The following is a 19,752-nucleotide window of genomic DNA, read 5'->3' as shown; positions in this document are numbered from 1 at the left end:
AGTGGAAAGACCTTCTGAATGAGATGATAATTTTCCCTTGCTCTAAATTCCTTATAGCATGAAAACAATCTTAACGGATGTTATACAGTCATTTGTAATTATAAATCACAGATATGATGCATTCTGGGATAAACTCATTACTGTCATCAACAATAAATGATGACCTGGGGACTTCCCTGGTGGCCCAGTGGTTAAGAATCTGCTCTTTCACTACAGGGAGCATGGGTTCGATCCCTGGTTAGGGAACTAAGATCCCCCTTGCCTTGGCAGTGCACCCAAAATAAATAAAATAAAATATAAAGAAATAACAGCATCTTAATATCCTTTTTTTTTAAAAAACCAATAGATGACCTGCATTTGTTTCTGTCACAGAAGATTTTTGTATACAATTAAGTGAAACTGACATACTGGAAAGCAGCTTAGCAGGCAAACAGCCAATCCAATGCCTGTCATTACAGAAAAAAAACTACAAGCAATCTTTAACCATCTTCTTTGCTTATAGTCTTCCCAGCTGGCATTCTGCAGCCACCCTTTTTCAGTGCCCAGCAGCCTAAGTCATTGAACTACGGGGGCATTGGCATGGTCATAGGACACGAAATCACCCATGGCTTCGATGACAATGGTAAAGTACAACTGATGCTTTTATTTGCCTGAGATATACCCTAGTAAACCTAATTAAGAGTTATAATAATGTATCGATATAAAACACATTTATTCATCAGTGTATCATTAGCCTAACAATCACTGCACTTTTAATATTCCTTTTAAATTGTTGCTTTAGAAGATCAGAATTTTCTAATAGTGAGGTTTAGTAACGTGTGCTTTTTACTCTGACAGAATAAAACAATATCCACATTGAGAAAACACTGATATTTGTCAACACCAATGATAATGTTTGTTCTCATTTCATGATTATGTCTTATCTCTCCAGAATTTTAGAGGGTAGAGTCCATGTCTTAAAATTAGATGTAAACTCAGAAAGTAAGGTGCCCCCAGGACTTTTAAACTTCCTGTGGTCAGAGACTTTTTTTTTTGACTGCATCTCACATCTACTACTTAGTTCACAGCCTTGCAAACAGTAGGAAATTAAATGTTTACATGCTGCCCCAAACAGCAACATAGATTTTGAGTTTCAATGAAATTTGAGAGGAATAGAAGTAAAGACATGAGAGATGTAAAGAGGTAGGAGTTGAAGCTGTAACAAAGATCAGTTCACAATGGGAAAGAAAATAAAAACAGTAGAGAGAAAATAATTAAGCCTTAATCTAACTTCAAAGCTTCAGAAGAAGAAAAGGAGACAGGAGGGATATACTAAGGGTCTGTTGACTCAATTAAACTATATAGCAATCTTCACAAGTAGATATTAATACTATTTCCACGTTTCAAACAGAAAAATTTAGAGACACATAAGACTTGGTCAAAGTTACAAAACTGGGAATTGGTGGAACCAGGATATGGGTTCAGGTAGTCTGTCTTTATAGCCCTTACCTTATTCACTACATCATAGATAACTGTTTAAAAGATGACAAAATCAAGTGTCAAACCTATAATGTATATAAATGCTACTGAAGCTCAAAAAGGAGAAAGATCAGTGTAGTTAGGATCAGCAAGAAAGCCCCAAGAGTAAAGGTGACTTTTTGTTCATGCTTGAAGTAGGGCAAAACTATGAGTCCACAATTACTAATGAAGGGTTTGAGATAGGAAATGAATGCCATAGTGAAATACTGACCTCTTTAAAAATCTCAGAACATCAAAGTGAACAGATTTGGTTCAGGCAAAAATCATCCAACAGAAACAAGTCATGATTTCAGGAGTATTTATCTGGTGGCCTTGGCTGAGATATCAACAACCAAGTGGGTAAAATTGAATTAATCTGGATTAATACTAGGGCATATCAGCATACAGAGCCCAAATGGTCTGGTTTTTATCAACCCTAGATGAGAAAGCAGAACAGTTTATCTACTCATCTGTCCAGGTTAATGTTCTCTTGCATGCTTGGTATTTCAGTCCTTGCACTTTGAATTAAAGATATCTTATTGCAACTCTTGATGTAATGAGTTCTCATTTTACTTAGATAAATATATATTCCAGGCAGAAATTTTAACAAGGATGGAGACCTTGTTGACTGGTGGACTCAACAGTCTGCAAATAATTTTAAAGACCTATCCCAGTGCATGGTGTACCAGTATGGGAACTTCTCCTGGGACCTAGCAAATGGACAGCATGTATGTCATCAGCATTCTCTTCAAAAGCTGTATTCAACCTTAAGTGAATTACTGATGTTTTCTTAACAATCCAAACATAGTTAAGGATCTTTAAGTGGTTTTTTTTTTTTTTTAACAGCTCAATGGAATTAATACACTGGGAGAAAACATTGCTGATAATGGTGGTATTGGCCAAGCATACAGAGTGAGTAATATTTTCTTTCCATTTTAGTGGTTAGAGTGGATATTGATGACATTTAATCATTCATTTTAAAGCTTTTTGCAAAAGATACATGTAACAATAGAAAATTGAAAATACACAGGAGAAAGGGGATTGTAAATATGCTAATAAGAAGGGACAATACAGTTGATAGGCTTGAGCTAGATACCATTCTCTAAGCTTCAAAGAAAGGAAAGAGAAAAGGAAACAGAATATTATAATGACAGAATTGAAGAGTATGCAAGTTCCATAGAGGAGGCAATATTTTCCTAAGAAATAATCTCTGAGATAGTTTTTTAGGAAAGATAGTCTACAAAAAGATTTATTATAGAATCATTCACTGACGTACTGAACAGGACTCTCAGTTTCTTAGCAGGTGAAGCAGTATTTGGGAATAATAATCAACATAAACCCAGTCCAATTACAGTGATAAGTGAAGGATTGAAGTGATATGGTTCCTGCAAGTAGCCTTGTAATGGTCCATACCGTAAACGCAGAGGAGTATATTGTTGGAATATCCTTTAGAATCTCATTTAGGCTTGCATTCAACAATACTTTCTGAGGCCTTCACTCTGTGTTTGGCACTATTCTTGGTGCTAGAGATCCAGCTTCAAACCCTTCATAAAAGATGCCATTATTTGATGATCTGAACCAGGATTAAAGATGGCCTGCTGCTGCTGCTGCTAAGTCACTTCAGTTGTGTCCAACTCCGTGTGACCCCATAGACGGCAGCCCACCAGGCTCCCCCGTCCCTGGGATTCTCCAGGCAAGAACAGTGGAGTGGGTTGCCATTTCCTTCTCCAATGCATGAAAGTGGAAAGTGAAAGGGAAGTCGCTCAGTCGTGTCCGACTCTTCTCGACCCCATGGACTGCAGCCTACTAGGTTCCTCCATCCATGGGATTTTCCAGGCAAGAGTATTGGAGTGGGATGCCATTGCCTTCTCCAAAGATGGCCTAGTGGATACTATGTGTACAAAAAAAGTAGAGTTTTTCACAAAAGAGTGGGGGAATAATGATCTTGGAAGTAAATATGGAGTGAGTATGATTTTGAGTTGTTTTCCCAACCTTGAGATAGCCCACATGTGGGAGAAAAAAGCAGAGGCTACATGAGAGGACACGGGACAAGGTGTCCACAGGAGAGAATCAGGCTACTGACATAAGATGGATGGAATGTTCATTGTAGTGGATGAAGATGTAGTGTTATTTGTTCACCATAGAGATGTTTGGGTTGGAGGGGAGAAGAGACTTGGTGGTTGGGTCAGGAAGAAGGAATGATCAGAACAATGTGGGAGAGGTGACTTGTAAGGCCTGTAAATTGGCAGTGACCTGAATGATCAAAGTGTGAGGCTTGGGAGATAAATCTGGCTGGAAATTTTTCTAAAGAATGAATCCCAGCCAAGTCCTGGGGGATGGTCGATTACTGCTTCTTTGAATATTTGATCTGTTTTCTTTTTTTAAACTCGATGCCACATATTGTACATTTTACATCTTTGGGTGGAGAAAATTTTTGTTCTCCTGTTAATATTCTTGAGCTTTATTTTAGGGTGCAGTTAAATCCCTCAGAAATGGCTAGATCCTTTTAGATCTTGCTTTTACATCATGTTAGGTATGTCTGGGGTAGTGCTCAGTCTAGGGATAGTTCTTCACTGCTGAGCAACACCCTGTGTGAACTTAGAGGTCTTCCATTCTTGTACTGTGTGAGTAACAGACATTTTATCTCGAATCCTTTTCTGCAGTCCCTTCCCTAGCCTTGGATAGTTTGCCCACATGTATACTCAGGTACTCAGCTGAATACTGAGGGGATGTTTGATTTCTGAGAGTCTCTTTCTCTGCATTTTCTCCTCTTCACCCTGTCCTTGGTGTCCTTGAATTCTCAATGCCTTTTCCTCACCCGTTTGCAATGTCCACCAGGCTCCACTGGGGTTTCCTGCTCTATTTTGTGGTCCATAGTGCTCAAGTTATAAGCTATAGGGCAGTCATAGGGCTCCTCTTGTTTACTGTCTCCTAGAGAGATCAGATTTTGCCTGATGTCTAGCGTCATGCAAACCATTGTTTAATATATTTTGTCTATTATTTGGTTGTTTCAGCGGAAGGATAAATTCAGTCTCAGTCTCTCCATCTTGCCTGGAAGTGGAAGGAATTGACCCTTTTAATAGTCCTTGGTGATTCTAATACACAATCAGATTGAGAATCACTGCTGTAAAAATTCGGCCAAAGTCTGAGTTAAGTGTAATTCCATGGAGATCCTCATGTAGAACAAGTACAGGTTAAGAATAACAAAGCAAATTACAATTGTGCAAATATATTATTATATATGAAGTCTTGACTTGTAATACTCCCTGGTAGATTGTGAAATCCCTCAGAGGAGTAGGTTCATGTCTTTCCTATATCTCCAGCATCTTTGCACATTAGAGATGCAGAAAATCTATGTTGATGACAAGCAAGAAGAAATGAAATATATCTTCTGTGTATCTAATTATCACCTTTCTTTTTTTCAATTAAAGCTAACACATCTCAGAAATTTGTTGTCAATCCCATTCTTAAGTATATTTTGTAGCGGAAAACTATATTTTCCAATAGTGTCTATAAATCCTTAAGAATTAAGGACATTTCCTGACATTCAGTAATCTAAATTCCTCCTTCGTAGGATGACTGAGGTTCAATTTATTTTGCCCTGTCTTCAGGGGCCATAATAATTGCTCATCCTTATTCTTAGAATCATATGGTGCTAAACCTCTAAGGAATCTCAGGAGACGCCCTTAACTTTTCTCAAGTATCTCTCAAATGAAATCTGTTGTGAATCTCTTTTTACCGAGAGTGATAACCCAGTCAAGTATAGCAATTACAGATTCTCTTGGCTACTCTTTCTTCCAACTGGCTAGACTTACTCATCTATAGAACAACATTTAGATAAGTTTTTTATCACTTATGTAAATCCATCCTTTCAGTTAACATTTGTTGATTTTCTGACATTAGCTAGGCTTTTATCATCTGTTAATCATTAATCTTATTCTTTTCAGAGTATTTGTAAATAAATTCTAGTTTTCTTTCTAATCCATTAAATACTTGAAGGTTGCCATAACTAAATGTATTATTATGGTGATTCTGATATTAATTACTTGGTCACATGATCTTCAAATAGGTTTATGTATAAATTTAAAAATTATAAACATCATGTTTCTATTTCGTTAACTGCCTAGGCCTATCAAAACTATGTTAAAAAGCATGGTGAAGAAAAATTACTTCCTGGACTTGACCTAAATCACAGACAACTGTTCTTCCTGAATTTTGCCCAGGTATTGTTATCTTTCTTGATTGATAGATATGAAAATCATTTTGAGTTATAATTTCATACTAAGTTAGATATTGCATACTGAGTTTTCTTGTTTTAATTGATTGTGGCAGAGCATTTGATTGACTGACTTTCATTGTGTGTAATAGTCTGTCAGACCGTATTAATGATAATTGTGTTTCTGGTTGCCTATTATTAAACATTATTTGAAGAGTAATTGGCTGTGGAATGCAGAACTTCTATTTAATTTCTGCAATAGGAAGTTTGCTTTTCTTCCAAACTGCTCAAACAAATAATCCTTGATGCAACCTGAGAATACTGCTTTCCTTTCTCCATTTCTGTCCCTAGGTGTGGTGTGGAACCTACAGGACGGAGTATGCTCTCAACTCCATTAAAACAGATGTGCACAGTCCAGGCAATTTCAGGTGTGTGGGTATCAATAGGGTCAAAGTGCTCCAATATTGGCTCCATTATTTCAGATTTGGAGGGTTGTTTTTGACTCTGATTCTGTACAATTTGGAAATCCAGTGCTTTTCTTTTTCCTTTCATTTTTTTCTTTTTGTTTTTTGAGGGTCTCAGAAAGAATTAACCAAACACATCAAGATATATGTCATGTTTACCCAAGCATAGCCTTGACTGCTCTTATCTTCAGATTGTATATAACCTAGGCCCAGTTGTTAATGAATTCCAACAAAGATGTCACCTCGGAACAGTGGCTCTATTTAAAGCTAGCAGAGACATTTCTAAGGCTACAAAAGGCAAAGGCCTAGAACCAGTGAGTAGCTGTTCCAAAAAGATTTCCATTCAACACAGAGGAAAATTTTCTAGTAATTAAAAGGTCCCAACGTGGAGTAAAGTTGTTCCCAAAACTCCAGGAAAGAGTATGATGAAGCAGAGGTCAGAGAATAGCCTGGCAGGGATGCTGGAGGAAAATTCTACTCTGTGCAGAGTAGAAGGTTGAATTATAAGGTATCTAAAGTCCTTCCCAATTCAGAAAATCTAAGAGAACACCAGATTGAAAGAAGATCAACCAGCTATCATTTGAATGTTAAATTTAAGTCCCTGTGTGTCTGTTTTAGGGCCGAGTTCCTAATTCCTACCCCTTCCTCAGGTTCTAAACTCTTCATCACTGATTTGCTGATCAGCAGCAGCACCTCTCAGGCATGAACGTATGAGAAACAAATTAAAATTTCTGTAGGCTTATTGGGAAACAGTTTGAGAACAAAAGGAAACTAATGGGCTAATTTTAAAAGCTTCTCCTAAAACAAACACAAACATACTACCCAGATCATTCATTCCTGAGAAAAATACACATTCAATTGTGAAATAATAAAAAAGCATATTTAAAATTAAAGAATTTACTCATCTTATTCTTGTAGCATCATCACCATTTAGTATTTGCCTTAACAGTTTTTTCAAATTCATTCATTCAACAATTGATTATTGTATGCCTATTATATGTATAGTGCAAACTAAATTTATCCTTGCTAAGATGTACAAATTAGGTTCTTTTTTAGATAAAAAAGTGAAGTGCTAGTCGCTTAGTTACATCCAACTCTTTGCAACCCCGCAGATTGCAGCCCGCCAGGCTCCTCTGTTCATAGAATTCTCCAGGCAAGAATACTGGAGTGAGAAGCCATTCTCTTCTCCAGGGGATCTTCCCAACCCAGGGATCGAACCCTGGTCTCTTGCATTGCAGGCAGATCCTGTACTGTCTGAGGCATGAGCAGCATAATCCCTGGACCAATTCTCATTATGGTTTTGTAATTTTTAGGTGTTTTTTGGTTTTTTTTTAATTTTAAAAATTTTACTTCCAGTTTTATTAAGATATAATTAACATACACCACGGTATAAGTTTCAGATGTATAGCATAATGGTTCAAATTGCATACATCATGAAGTGATTACCATAACATTAATAACTTTATTGAACTATCGTCTCAAATACATACAAAATTAAACTAAAAAATACTTTTTCCTTATGATGAGAACTCTTCCATCTTACACTCTTAACTGTCATGTGTAACATACAGCAGTGTTAATTTTATCTGTCATGTTGTGCATTGCATCCCTAGTATTTATTTCTTTTATAACCGGAAGTTTGTACCTTTCAACTACCTTCATCCAATTCCCCTCCCCCTGATAACCACAAATCTGATAGATTTTCCTCTGAGTGTGTTTCTTTATTTTATTTTTTTAATATAAATTTATTTATTTTAATTGGAGGCTAATTACTTTATAATATTGTATTGGTTTTGCCATCCGTCAACATGAATCCGCCATGGGTGTACATGTGTTCCCCACTGAACCCCCCTACCACTTCCCTCCCCATCCCATCCCTCTGGGTCATCCCAGTGCACCAGCCCCAAGCATCCTGTATCATGCATTGAGTATAATTGACCTACAATACCATGTTAATTCCTGCTCCAAAACAGTGATTCAATAGCTTTAATTTTTTAAAGTTGTCTTTTTCCTTACTGAAGTCTTTAGAAGTTAAGGTCTAAAAATCTGGGGATAACAGAGTATTTATAAGCTCACACAAATTACCATAACTAATCTGTCAAAGCTCTGCCCTATAGAACATCATGAACCAAAGCATATATCCATAAAATGCCCAGGTTAATTTAAGTAAATTTATCCAGTACTTTGTATGTACAGCATCCTCAAAGAACAAGGGGTAGCATATTAATATTTTGACAGCTAATGTTTATCTCTTGAGTATTACCATTTTTATTTTAACCAGTGGATTAAAATTTCTGTGTTTAAAATAAATTTTCCAACTTCCTGCCTTATTAACACAGCATCCTGAAGAAAACCTCAGCTTTCTTTTTTGATGATATAGATTTTTGTTAAGAGTAATACTTATGGTTTCACTGTTTATTAGGTTAGAGACGGCCTCAGAGGCTGTAGCATGTGGAGTAATTCCTACACTATAGAGCCATTATGGTGATTTTATTTACTTTTCAGTTAAGGTTTTTTATTAGGATTTTTCTACCTGTTGTCTCTTCCCTAGTATTTTTTTTTTCTTATTATGAAATTGCCTGCCTTCAGCCATCCCATTTGTCCATTCCTATTGGCTCAAAAAACATATCCTACAGTTTATGGTAGAAAATGAATGCAAACCTTGAATTAAGAAAAGCGTTGAGTTCCATTCAGGGCTCTGCCATTTATGAGCTGTTTCTTAATCATCTGGGTCTCAATTTCTTGATATATAAAACGAGAAGTAAATTATAATAAGAGTTGCTTGGGGGGCTAATGTTAATGTATATGAAATCTCTATTACATGTATGTGCTTGAAAATTAGTGCCTGAATTACTTTTATGTGAGAGAAATGTGAACAGAATAAGAGTTCCTATGAATAAAGCATATGGATTTTGCAGTCATTCCCTATTTAGCTGACAGTCAAGGGTTTTTTGGGTTTCTTTCTCTCATTTCTTATGTCTGCATAGTTCAAAATGTCAATAACTGATCACCAGTAAGTGATCATATAGGTAAACAAGGAATTTTTTTCCACTCCCAATTTTAAACTGAAAATAGTATTTTGTTATAAATATGTAAAATTATTTGTAACTTTTGTTTTCTTTGTTCTGGCCCAAAAGATGCCTCTTTGACTATTTTTCATTCATAATAAGAGAAGTATGTGTTGATTTTTTTATAAAAGAGTAAATGGAATGCCAACCTTTTTTCCAGGAAAATTATTATTTTCTCTGGAGGTAAAGGGATTTCCTCAGCAAAAGGTTGAGGTCATATTTAGTTTTGGAAACAGGCTGCTTCCTGGCTGTACAAAGTAAAATACATTTTTTTTAAAAGAACCTTAAAAACCAATAGACACTGAGTTGCTATTGAAAAACTGCATAGTGGTTTCTGTAGAAATATACCTGAAATGAAGGGAGATTTTGTAACTTTATACTTAAATAACCACACTATCAAAAGTATAAGGCCAAGTATAGTTGGTTTAAGTTGAATCTATAGAAGCACATTGTGTGTGTGTGTGTGTGTGTGTGTGTGTGTGCACTCAGTTGCTTTGTCATGTTTGAGTTTTCGCAACCCCATGAAATGTAGCCCGCCAGAATCCGATGTCCGTGGGATTTTCCAGGCAAGAATACTGGACCCAGTTGCCATTTCATACGCAGGGATTGAATCTGCATCTCTTGCATTTAAGATGGATTCTTTACCACTGAGCCGCCTGGGAAGCTCACACACAACACTAGGTTTAGGCTATAATTATTTTATTCCTCCTAACTAAAGTCTTATGTACTTTAAACTTTAGTATTTAAAAACCTTTCCTCCTGATATTCTGGAAATTTAAATGACTTCATTTGGAAATCTAGTTTTTGTTAGCTCTCTACAGTCACTTCAGGGAATGGTTGCTATGATACTATTTATTATACAATCTATAAATGTGTTTCTAAGGTTATTCAGATATAATATTTCTGTATAAGATATAAAGGTCTGATCATTTTTAAAGTAAATCCAAATAGACAAAAATGATACCCATGTCTGCTTCCTAAATAGTACGGGTGCTAATCTAGATACTTAGATTGCTTGAGATCATCCACCAGTCAGAATAAAGTATATTTTACAGATCCTAGTAGTAGTAGTTCAGTCGCTCAGTCGTGTACAACTCTTTGCGACCCCATGGACTGCAGCACCCCAGGCCTCCTTGTCCATCACCAACTCCCAACTTTACCCAAACTCATGTCCATTGAGTCAGTGATGACGTCCAACCATCTCATCTTCTGTCGTCCCCTTCTCCTACTGCCTACAATCTTTCCCAGCATCAGGGTCTTTACAAATGAGTCAGCTCTTTGCATCAGGTGGCCAAAGTATTGGAGTTTTAGCTTCAGCATCAGTCCTTCCAATGAACACCCAGGGCTGATCTCCTTCAGGATGGACTGGTTGGATCTCCTTGCAGTCCAAGGGACTCTCAAGACTCTCCTCCAACACCACAGTTCAAAAGCATCAATTCTTTTGTGCTCAGCTTTCTTCACAGTCCAACTGTTACATCCATACATGACCACTGGAACAACCATAGCCTTGACTAGACGGACCTTTGTTGGCAAAGTAATGTCTCTGCTTTTGAATATGCTATCTAGGTTGGTCATAACTTTCCTTCCAAGGAGTAAGCGTCTTTTAATTTCATGGCTGTAATCACCATCTGCAGTGATTTTGGAACCCCCTCCCCCAAAATAAAGTCTGACACTGTTTCCCCATCTATTTGCCATGAAGTGATGGGACCAGATGCCACGGTCTTAGTTTTCTGAATGTTGAGCTTTAAGCCAACTTTTTCACTCTCCTCTTTCACTTTGATCAAGAGGCTTTTGAGTTCCTCTTCACTTTCTGCCATAAGGGTGGTGTCATCTGCAAATCTGAGGTTATTGATATTTCTCCCGGCAATCTTGATTCCAGCTTGTGCTTCATTCAGCCTAGTGTTTCTCATGATGTACTCTGCATATAAGTTAAATAAGCAGGGTGACAATATACAGCCTTGACATACTCCTTTTCCTATTTGGAACCAGTCTGTTGTTCCATGTCCAGTTCTAACTTGCTTCCTGACCTGCATATGGGTTTCTCAAGAGGCAGGTCAGGTGGTCTGGTATTCCATGTCTTTCAGAATTTTCCACAGTTTATTGTGATCCACACAGTCAAAGGCTTTGACATAGTCAATAAAACAGAAATAGATGTTTTTCTGGAACTCTCTTGCTTTTTCAATGATCCAGCAGATGTTGGCAATTTGATCTCTGGTTCCTCTGCCTTCTCTAAAACCCACTTGAACATCTGGAATTTCATGATTGCTGAAGCCTGACTTGGAGAATTTTGAGCATTACTTTGCTAGCGTGTGAGATGAGTGCAATTGTGTGGTAGTTTGAGCATTCTTTGGCATTGCCTTTCTTTGGGATTGGAATGAAAACTGACCTTTTCCAGTTCCGTGGCCACTCCTGAGTTTTCCAAATTTGCTGGCATATTGAGTGCAACACTCACAGCATCATCTTCCAGGATTTGAAATAGCTCAACTGGAATTCCATCACCTCCACTAGCTTTGTTCATAGTGATGCTTCCTAAGGCCCACTTGACTTCACATTCCAGGATGTCTGGCTCTAGGTCAGTGATCACACATTGTGATTATCTGGGTCGTGAAGATCTTTTTTGTACAGTTCTTCTGTGTATTCTTGCCACCTCTTCTTAATATCTTCTGCTTCTGTTAGGTCCATACCATTTCTGTACTTTATTGAGCCCATCTTTGCATGAAATGTTCCCTTGGTATCTCTGATTATCTTGAAGAGATCTCTAGTCTTTCCCATTCTATTTTTTCCTCTGTTTCTTTGCACTGATCACTGAGGAGGGCTTTCTTATCTCTCCTTGCTATTCTTTGGAACTCTGCATTCAAATGGGTACATCTTTCCTTTCCTCCCTTGCTTTTCACTTCTCTTCTTTTCACAGCTATTTGTAAGGCCTCCTCAGAGAGCCATGTTGCTTTTTTGTGTAAGGCCTCCTCAGAAAGTCATGTGTTCTTTTTCTTGGATAGATTCTATACCACTATTAATGCTAGAAATGTTTAACACAGCTTGGAGCTTGGTGGGCTGCAGTTCATGAGGTCGCTAAGAGTTGGACACGACTGAGCAACTTCACTTTCACTTATCACTCTCATGCATTGGAGAAGGAAATGGCAACCCACTCCAGTGTTCTTGCCTGGAGAATCCCAGGGACAGGAGAGCTTGGTGGGCTGTCGTCTATAGGGTCATACAGAGTCAGACACAACTGAAGCGACTTAGCAGCAGCAGCAATATCTAATATTTTTAAAAGAGTATTCTTTCTAATGATTTATTTAGACATTTTAAAGTAATGTGGCTATTTTGTTCCTTATTATTCTATGATTGGTCTTCCCTGGTGGCTCAACTGGTAAAGAATCCACCTGCAATGCAGGAGACCCCAGTTTTATTTCCTGGGTTGGGAAGATCCCCTGGAGAAGGGATAGGCTACCCACTCCAGTATTCTCGGGCTTCCCTGGTGGCTCAGATTGTAAAGAATCTGCCTGTAATGTGGGAGACCTGGGTTCGATCCCTGGGTGGGAAGATCCCCTGGAGAAGGGATAGGGTACCCACTCTGGTATTCTTGGGCTTCCCTGGTGGCTCAGATGGTAAAGAATCCGCCTGTAATGTGGGAGACCTGGGTTTGATCCCTGGGTTGGAAAGATTCCCTGGAGGAGGGCATGGCAACCCACTCCAGTATTCTTGCCTGGAGAATCTCCATGGACAGAGGAGCCTGGTGGGCTACAGTCCAAGGGGTCTCAAAGAGTCGGACACAACTGAGTGACTAAGCACAACACAGCACATTCTATGATTTAGCATGTCGAAACTAAGCCCTCTTTGAAATACTGATGTTTCCTCCATTTACCTTAAATATTAGGATTCATTTCTGGTATTTTATACATGGTGTGGATATTAGTGGGCTTTGTAGAATTTCTTTTAGCACTTACTAATCTTTAGCCCATGCCTGCGAATCTATTCACACATTTATTTCTTGATGAATTTATAATGGAACACATGTGGACCAATGTGACCTTACCTTAAAAGAATCATGAATGTTAGTTAATGATAAATTTTAAACAGTTTATTCATGAATGAAGCTAATTAACCTTGTATCCCTGTTGTGTGTTTTAAACAAGTAGCAAAAGATTTTCAGAGAACTCATAAATTGTTAAAAGCTCATTCAGTAATTTGAAAAACAGTTAATTTCAAGCAGGAGTAGTCAGATTTGTGGTAGATAAAGTTCATTCTTGATTACATGATGTTCAACTGCACATCTCTTAGATATTTTCAGTACAAGTGATTATTTGCCAAGGTAATAAGCAGTAGGAATATGATAAAATAGCAGTAATATATGTTTTATATAATAAACTAAAAGTTTCAAGAAAATTACTTTAGGAAATAATAAAAGATGTTATTGTCTCCTCTTATTATAAACACAAATATATATAGTTTTCATATAGCATTTAAAAATTATGAAATATGATCCTATTCTTAGAGAAGAAATTTATATTTATCAATAATATATCTACTTTTTGAAATAGGTTATTTATGTCATCCATCCAAAGAGTTGATGTTATAAACACACAAGCACTAATTAGAGTCCTAGGAAAGTAAGTGAAGCCCTGGTACACTGTTGACCTAATTTTTCAGAATCAGATTATCTAAACTGGAGTTTTTGGATGGAAAGAAAAGAACTGGAATGGAAATGGAGGGCTGAGTGTTCCTTACTTTGAGTGTCATTGCATGGCCAACTCCCAGTGGTGTTTTGTGGGCTTTCTTGTTTTGAGGTATATTCTTTTAAATGTCTTTAATATTTTTAAGAGAAACGTAGAATTAAGTCTTGGGTTTGGACATTTTTACTGAAGTACTTATCCCCATGTGGTGATGTCTAAGATAATGATCCCTTGAAAAAATATTAATAAAGTAAGAGCAAAGAGATCAGCTCTTCCAGCCAGTGATGCTCAAATGGTCATGACCCCATCCATCAGGGAGCTTGCTCCTCAGAGGAGTAGTCAGACCACCAGCATACTGTCCCTCAGCGAGCACTTAGGGTTTCTAATAAAGGAAGAGAATCAGATTAAATGAACCAAAGCCCTTCTCAACTCCAAGTCTATGAGCCTACAACCTTAAAGACTAAGTACACCTATAAATCCCTGATGTCTGAAATCTTCCTATTGTTATATGTATGATCACTTTGACCAGGTATCAAGTAAATCTGTTCATGAGTTTTCAAGTGTAAGAAATTACACCATGGACATTATTATTATCATTAATCAAATTAACTCAAAGTCTAAGCTCCCACCCTAAGCCAGGAGGTGAGAAATTCAGTTTCAGTCATTTTCAGTGTAGTCCTTCTTGGGGTCATACAGGAATCCAAAGGCATCTGATGAGCCTAGAAATCAAGAAATTACCTCCTTTTCTGGTCTGCCATGGGTACTGGAACCTTGCAGTCCTCTCGTCCTATCTGAAGTCAAGTGGCTCCTTTTCCTTCCGTTGGTCATGGTCAAGCTAGGCAGCAACCACTGCTCTTGACGTTCAGCCTCACTGACAGCCATGTACCATCCTATCAGGGGTCCTCTCTGGACCCTGCTCAGAGGCAGACACATCCTTGCCTTTACTGGGCCCCTCTTCAGGCTTGAGGAGACCTCCCTCTTCAGCCAGTGAACAGATAGATTCTTCTGCTCTACCCCTCTCCCCTATTCCACTTTATGCTGGGAAGATTCCTTTTGATCTTTAATAGTGCTCTGAGTGCATGCATGAGAGATCACTCAGTCGTGTCCGACTCTTTGCAGCCCCATGGGCTGTAGCCCACCAGGTTCCTCTGTCCATGGGATTCTCCAGGCAAGAATACTGGAGTGGGTTGCCAAGCCTTCCTACAGGGGATCTTCCCAACCCAGAGATCAAACCCGTGTCTTCTGCATCTCCTGAATTGCAGGCAGGTTCCTTACTGTCTAAGCCACCAGGGTAGCCCCAAGATTGCTCTGCTGCTGCTGCTAAGTCCCTTCAGTTGTGTCAGACTCTGTGCAACCCCATTGATGGCAGCCCACGAGGCACCCCCATCCCTGGGATTCTCCAAGCAAGAATACTGGAGTGGGTTGCCATTTCCTTTTCCAATGCATTAAAGTGAAAAGTGAAAGTGAAGTCGCTCAGTCGTGTCCGACTCTTTGAGACCCCATGGACTGCAGCCCACCAGGCTCTTCTGTCCATGGGATTTTCCAGGCAAGAGTACTGGAGTGGGGTGCCATTGCCTTCCCCAAAGATCGCTCTAGGAATCCTCAAAAACATACAACCAAAAAAATTTACATCCTCCTTGAATGGGAAATTTGAGAAATAACTGATGTGGTGATGGGTTACACATTAGGAAGTAGGACTTTTACAAATTCTATGTGGAATGAAATAGAGGAAGGAAATGCTTTCTTTCCCTCCTGTTGGTTCATTATAACAAATATACCAAAAACACTGAGCTTTGTTTTTCTTCATAATGTCCTGTTACTCTCTATATGTAATCACCATGACCAGGTGACGGGCTCATTCGTTATTTCTGGAGTTCTGCAATAAACAAGGACTGTGCTAAGCTGTGGTGGAGCAGCAGGGAGCAAAGTATATTCCATATGTTGTCCTCATAGAGATTACAGTGTCGAGAGTATGTCAGGAAGGAAAGAAGGAGAAAAAAATCATCACGTTTCATGATAAGTGCTGTGATGGGGCTGGTACAGGTGAGAGGGGCTCACATGGACAGTATTCCAAGAAGGCCTCTAAGATGATGTGTTGAAGCAGGGGCTGAGGAGTTAGCCACATAGTCAATGGGGAGTTAGCCACATAGTCATTGGGGAGTAACTTTGTAGGGAGTGGGGTTGGCAGGCACAACAATGCCAGACAAGGGCAAGAGCTTAGCCAGTTTGCATAATGGAAGGTGGATCCATGTAGTTTGAGCCTAATGAGGAATAGGAGAAACAGATCATGAGGAGGCTGGAAGGTAGGCTGGAGCCATCAGGACACTGGAGATGATGGACAGGAGTTTGGATTTTCTTCAAGTCTCTAGAAGGTTATAAGTAAAAGAATTACTGATTTAAATACTTTTAAACTTTTTATTGGGGTATAGTTGATTTACAATGTTGTATTATTTTCTGTTGTATAGCAAAGTGAACCTGTCATACATATATCCCGTCTTTTTTGGATTTCCTTCCCTTTTAGGTCACCACATTCAGTATTAAGCATTAAGTAGAGCTCCCTGTGTTACGCAGTAGGTTCTCATCAGTCATGTGCTTTATACATAGTAGTGTATGTATGTCAGTCCTAGTCTCCCAATTCACTTGACCCCTCCTTTTCCTGCTTGGTGTCCATAGGTTTGTTCTCTACATCTGTGTCCCTATTTCTGCTTTGCAGAGAGATTCATCTGTCCCATTTTTCTAGATTCCACATATATACATTAATTTACAATATTTGTTTTTTCTCTTTCTGACTTACAACATCACTCTCACTGCTGTGTGGAAAATGGGTTGGAGGAGGAGAGAAATGTTGGGATGTATACAGTTCAAAAAAGGAAATGGCAACCCACTCCAATATTCATGCCTGGGAAATCTCATGGACAGAGGAGCCTGATGGGCTACAATCCACAGGTCTCAAAGAGTTGGACACAACTTAGTAACTAAACAACAGTCATGAAGTTCATATATCTGCCATGTAGGGAGATCTCAGCAAGTTAGAACATGTTCATAGTCTTCTGACGACTCCAGTTTGCTTGCCTCTTGACCCCATGCCCCCAACCCAAGGTGGCTGAGTTGGGATGGTCCCAGTGGAAAGAGAAGGGAAGGAGCTGGTTCATGGTTGATGGGAAAACATCACCTCTCCATCACTGTACTGACCAGTGTCCTTCAAGTACTGCTTGGTGCCAATAGGTGGGTTGGACAGTGTTGGTTTTGCCCATTGGGGTTCAGAGATAAGAGGAAATTGGTATTTTTCCAACCTTTCCCAGGTTCTCAGGTTAAATCCAGTTTCTGATAATCTATGGGGTTCTTTGAGAGGGAAAGGGAAATAATTATTATTTTTCCTATTTAATCAACAGATACCTATTTAAAATCTATCATAAAGTTACACTGTGATACCTTTCAAGATATATTCAGTTCAGTTCAGTCACTCAGTTGTGTCCAACTCTGTGACCCCATGGACTGCAGCATGCCAGGCCTCCCTGTCCATCACCAACTCCTGGAGTTTACTCAAACTCATGTCCATTGAGTCAGTGATGCCATCCAACCATCTCATCCTCTGTCGTCCCCTTCCCCTCCTGCCTTCAATCTTGCCCAACATCATGGTGTTTTCCAGTGAGTCAGTTCTTCACGTGAGGTGGCCAAAGTATTGGAGCTTCACCTTCAGCATCAGTCCTTCCAATGAACACTCAGGACTGATCTCCTTTAGGATGGACTGGTTGGATCTCCTTCCAGTCCAAGGGACTCTCAAGAGTCTTCTCCAACACCACAGTTCCAAAGCATCAATTCTTCGGCAATGAGCTTTCTTTATGGTCCAACTCTCATATCCATACATAACTACTGGAAAAACCATAGCCTTAACTAGGTGGGCCTTTGTTGACAAAGAAATGTCTCTGCTTTTTAAGAAATCATAATTTTATTCTTTGACCAAATTCTTCTTAAAATAACTGCACTTCCAAACTTGAATTATTCATTTATCCTACCAAAATATAGAGAGTATTTATAAATTAACTCCCCAAACCAAGCTTAAAATGCAGGTAATATTATTATATGCATTTTACAGAAAAGGAAACTGAGGCACAGACAGGCTAAATAAAAACAGCTCATAACTGGGATTCAGAGCGTGTGGTCTGTCTTCAAAATCTGTGCACTTAACCCCTGTAGTTTGCTATCTCTCTATTTAAAACATTCTGTTAATGAAAAGGAGTGGGCTACCAGTTTTTTTTGTTTTGTTTTGTTTTAGTTTCCTTTTAAACTTAAAGTTCCAAACTCACTCAATTGATCTACATAAATTCTGTAGAGCTCTTACATGGCATGGACATGAGTATCAAATGCTGATGGTGATTTTTGTTTGTTTCCCAGGATTATTGGGACTTTGCAGAACTCTCCTCAGTTTTCAGAAGCCTTCCATTGTCGCAAGAATTCATACATGAATCCAGAAAAGAAATGCCGGGTTTGGTAATCTTCAGAAGAAGTGGTGCAGCCCTTGGCTAAGCTTGCCCAAATCACAGAAATGGGGAACTCTATCCGAGAGAGAAGGGGTCAGAGAGGTCACTGATTACATGGAGGTGGTTCACAGGGGTGAGAACATGGCAATAAAAATGAAGTTTGGTTTTCTGGAAAAGGTGTGGAGGGAGGAAGGGTCTAATGTCTATCAAATCACTCATTCTCAGTGTCTAAATCATGCTTAATCTCTAGACAGAATATTACCATTCATTTCAGTTTCCCATATGATCTGCCAGTTTGATGTTGTCTCTTGATGTGGACTGGAATTTCTAATGAAACAGAGAAAGAAAAGGTAGAATAATTCACTTGGCCCCAAAAGTACAGCAGTAGCATAAGAGTTAAAAACATGAAGCCTGTGTACCTATTTTTACCTTTATTTGCAACATTTACACTCCTTCAGAACTCTTCCAAAGAAATCTTATACATATTGGGGCCTTGGGACTCAACATAGTTTTAATCTAATTTTACCAGTTATCAGTTATTCATTCTGAGAGTATTCTAAGCACTCTTAGGGCTAAAATGAATGTCTAAAACTGTTTTTTGTTGTACCTATTTCCACTGATAATGAGATTCTTGAGGCTCCCTGCAATTTTCTAAGCAGTTTCTTGTTCTCTCTCAAAACTTGGTCTTTTTAAGAGATTTGTAGTAATGTATAAATAATAATTTTTATATTTAATTATTAACTACATTTATGACTAAATAATTGTTATTATAAGTAACCATTGAATATTGAAGCTTCAGATCAAGATAAATAGTTAATGAACCAACAAGGTCTGTAAAGTGATGTACAGATAAAGATTTGAGACTTTTTAAACTTATAAATCATATTGATGAAAAGCTTTAAGCACAAACTTTGGGTTAAAAACTGCCCCTGGACAGTTGGCTAGAGGTACATAAGAGTTGTGGCTTAAAGATAACATAAAAGTTGTAGTTTATAAGCAGGATTTTCAACGTGAAATCTTCTCTGAGGGTGGCTATGATAAAAGGGCACAACTGCATTTATGTAGCTCTGCATCTCCTGTCTTTTCAGATTTGTCATGATGGAAATATTTTGATAATAAATTGAAATTGTGAACCCATCATTCACTAAGCTTATTGTACCAGCCGTCCAGCTTTGGAAGTGCATTTCTGAATAGAAATAAGAGGCTTCTGCATATCCAGTGGGCTTGTTTCTAAAATTCTGACTCACCTAGAGTTCTGGAAGCAGGGATCTAGTCCCTGAGAGCAGTTCAGTTCTTGAAGCTTTTTTGTTCTCTTTTCCTGTCCTGTTAGCTAGTTCAGTTCATTACTTGAGT

The 19,752-nt window shown here is 38.5% G+C and overlaps 1 protein-coding gene across 5 annotated transcripts in view; it reads left to right on the top strand.

The window, feature by feature from the left end:
* MME (membrane metalloendopeptidase) overlaps positions 1 to 19,536 on the top strand; it is a 116,855-nt gene extending 97,319 nt beyond the window's left edge. For all 5 annotated transcript variants that reach the window (XM_061417932.1, XM_061417968.1, XM_061417949.1 and 2 more), the window contains 6 exons: positions 503 to 622; positions 2,092 to 2,225; positions 2,344 to 2,409; positions 5,625 to 5,720; positions 6,065 to 6,141; positions 18,314 to 19,536. In XM_061417932.1, coding sequence (XP_061273916.1) covers positions 503 to 622; positions 2,092 to 2,225; positions 2,344 to 2,409; positions 5,625 to 5,720; positions 6,065 to 6,141; positions 18,314 to 18,413 — 593 coding nt within the window. In that variant the 3' untranslated portion in view covers positions 18,414 to 19,536. The remainder of the gene's footprint in view (positions 1 to 502; positions 623 to 2,091; positions 2,226 to 2,343; positions 2,410 to 5,624; positions 5,721 to 6,064; positions 6,142 to 18,313) is intronic.
* The last annotated feature ends 216 nt before the right edge of the window (positions 19,537 to 19,752 follow it).

Source organism: Bos javanicus, chromosome 1 (assembly GCF_032452875.1).
Source record: "Bos javanicus breed banteng chromosome 1, ARS-OSU_banteng_1.0, whole genome shotgun sequence".
In the NCBI taxonomy this organism is placed as follows: domain Eukaryota; kingdom Metazoa; phylum Chordata; class Mammalia; order Artiodactyla; family Bovidae; genus Bos; species Bos javanicus.
The sequence above is the reverse complement of the archived record's forward strand: the minus strand, read 5'-3'. Positions and strand labels throughout refer to the sequence as shown.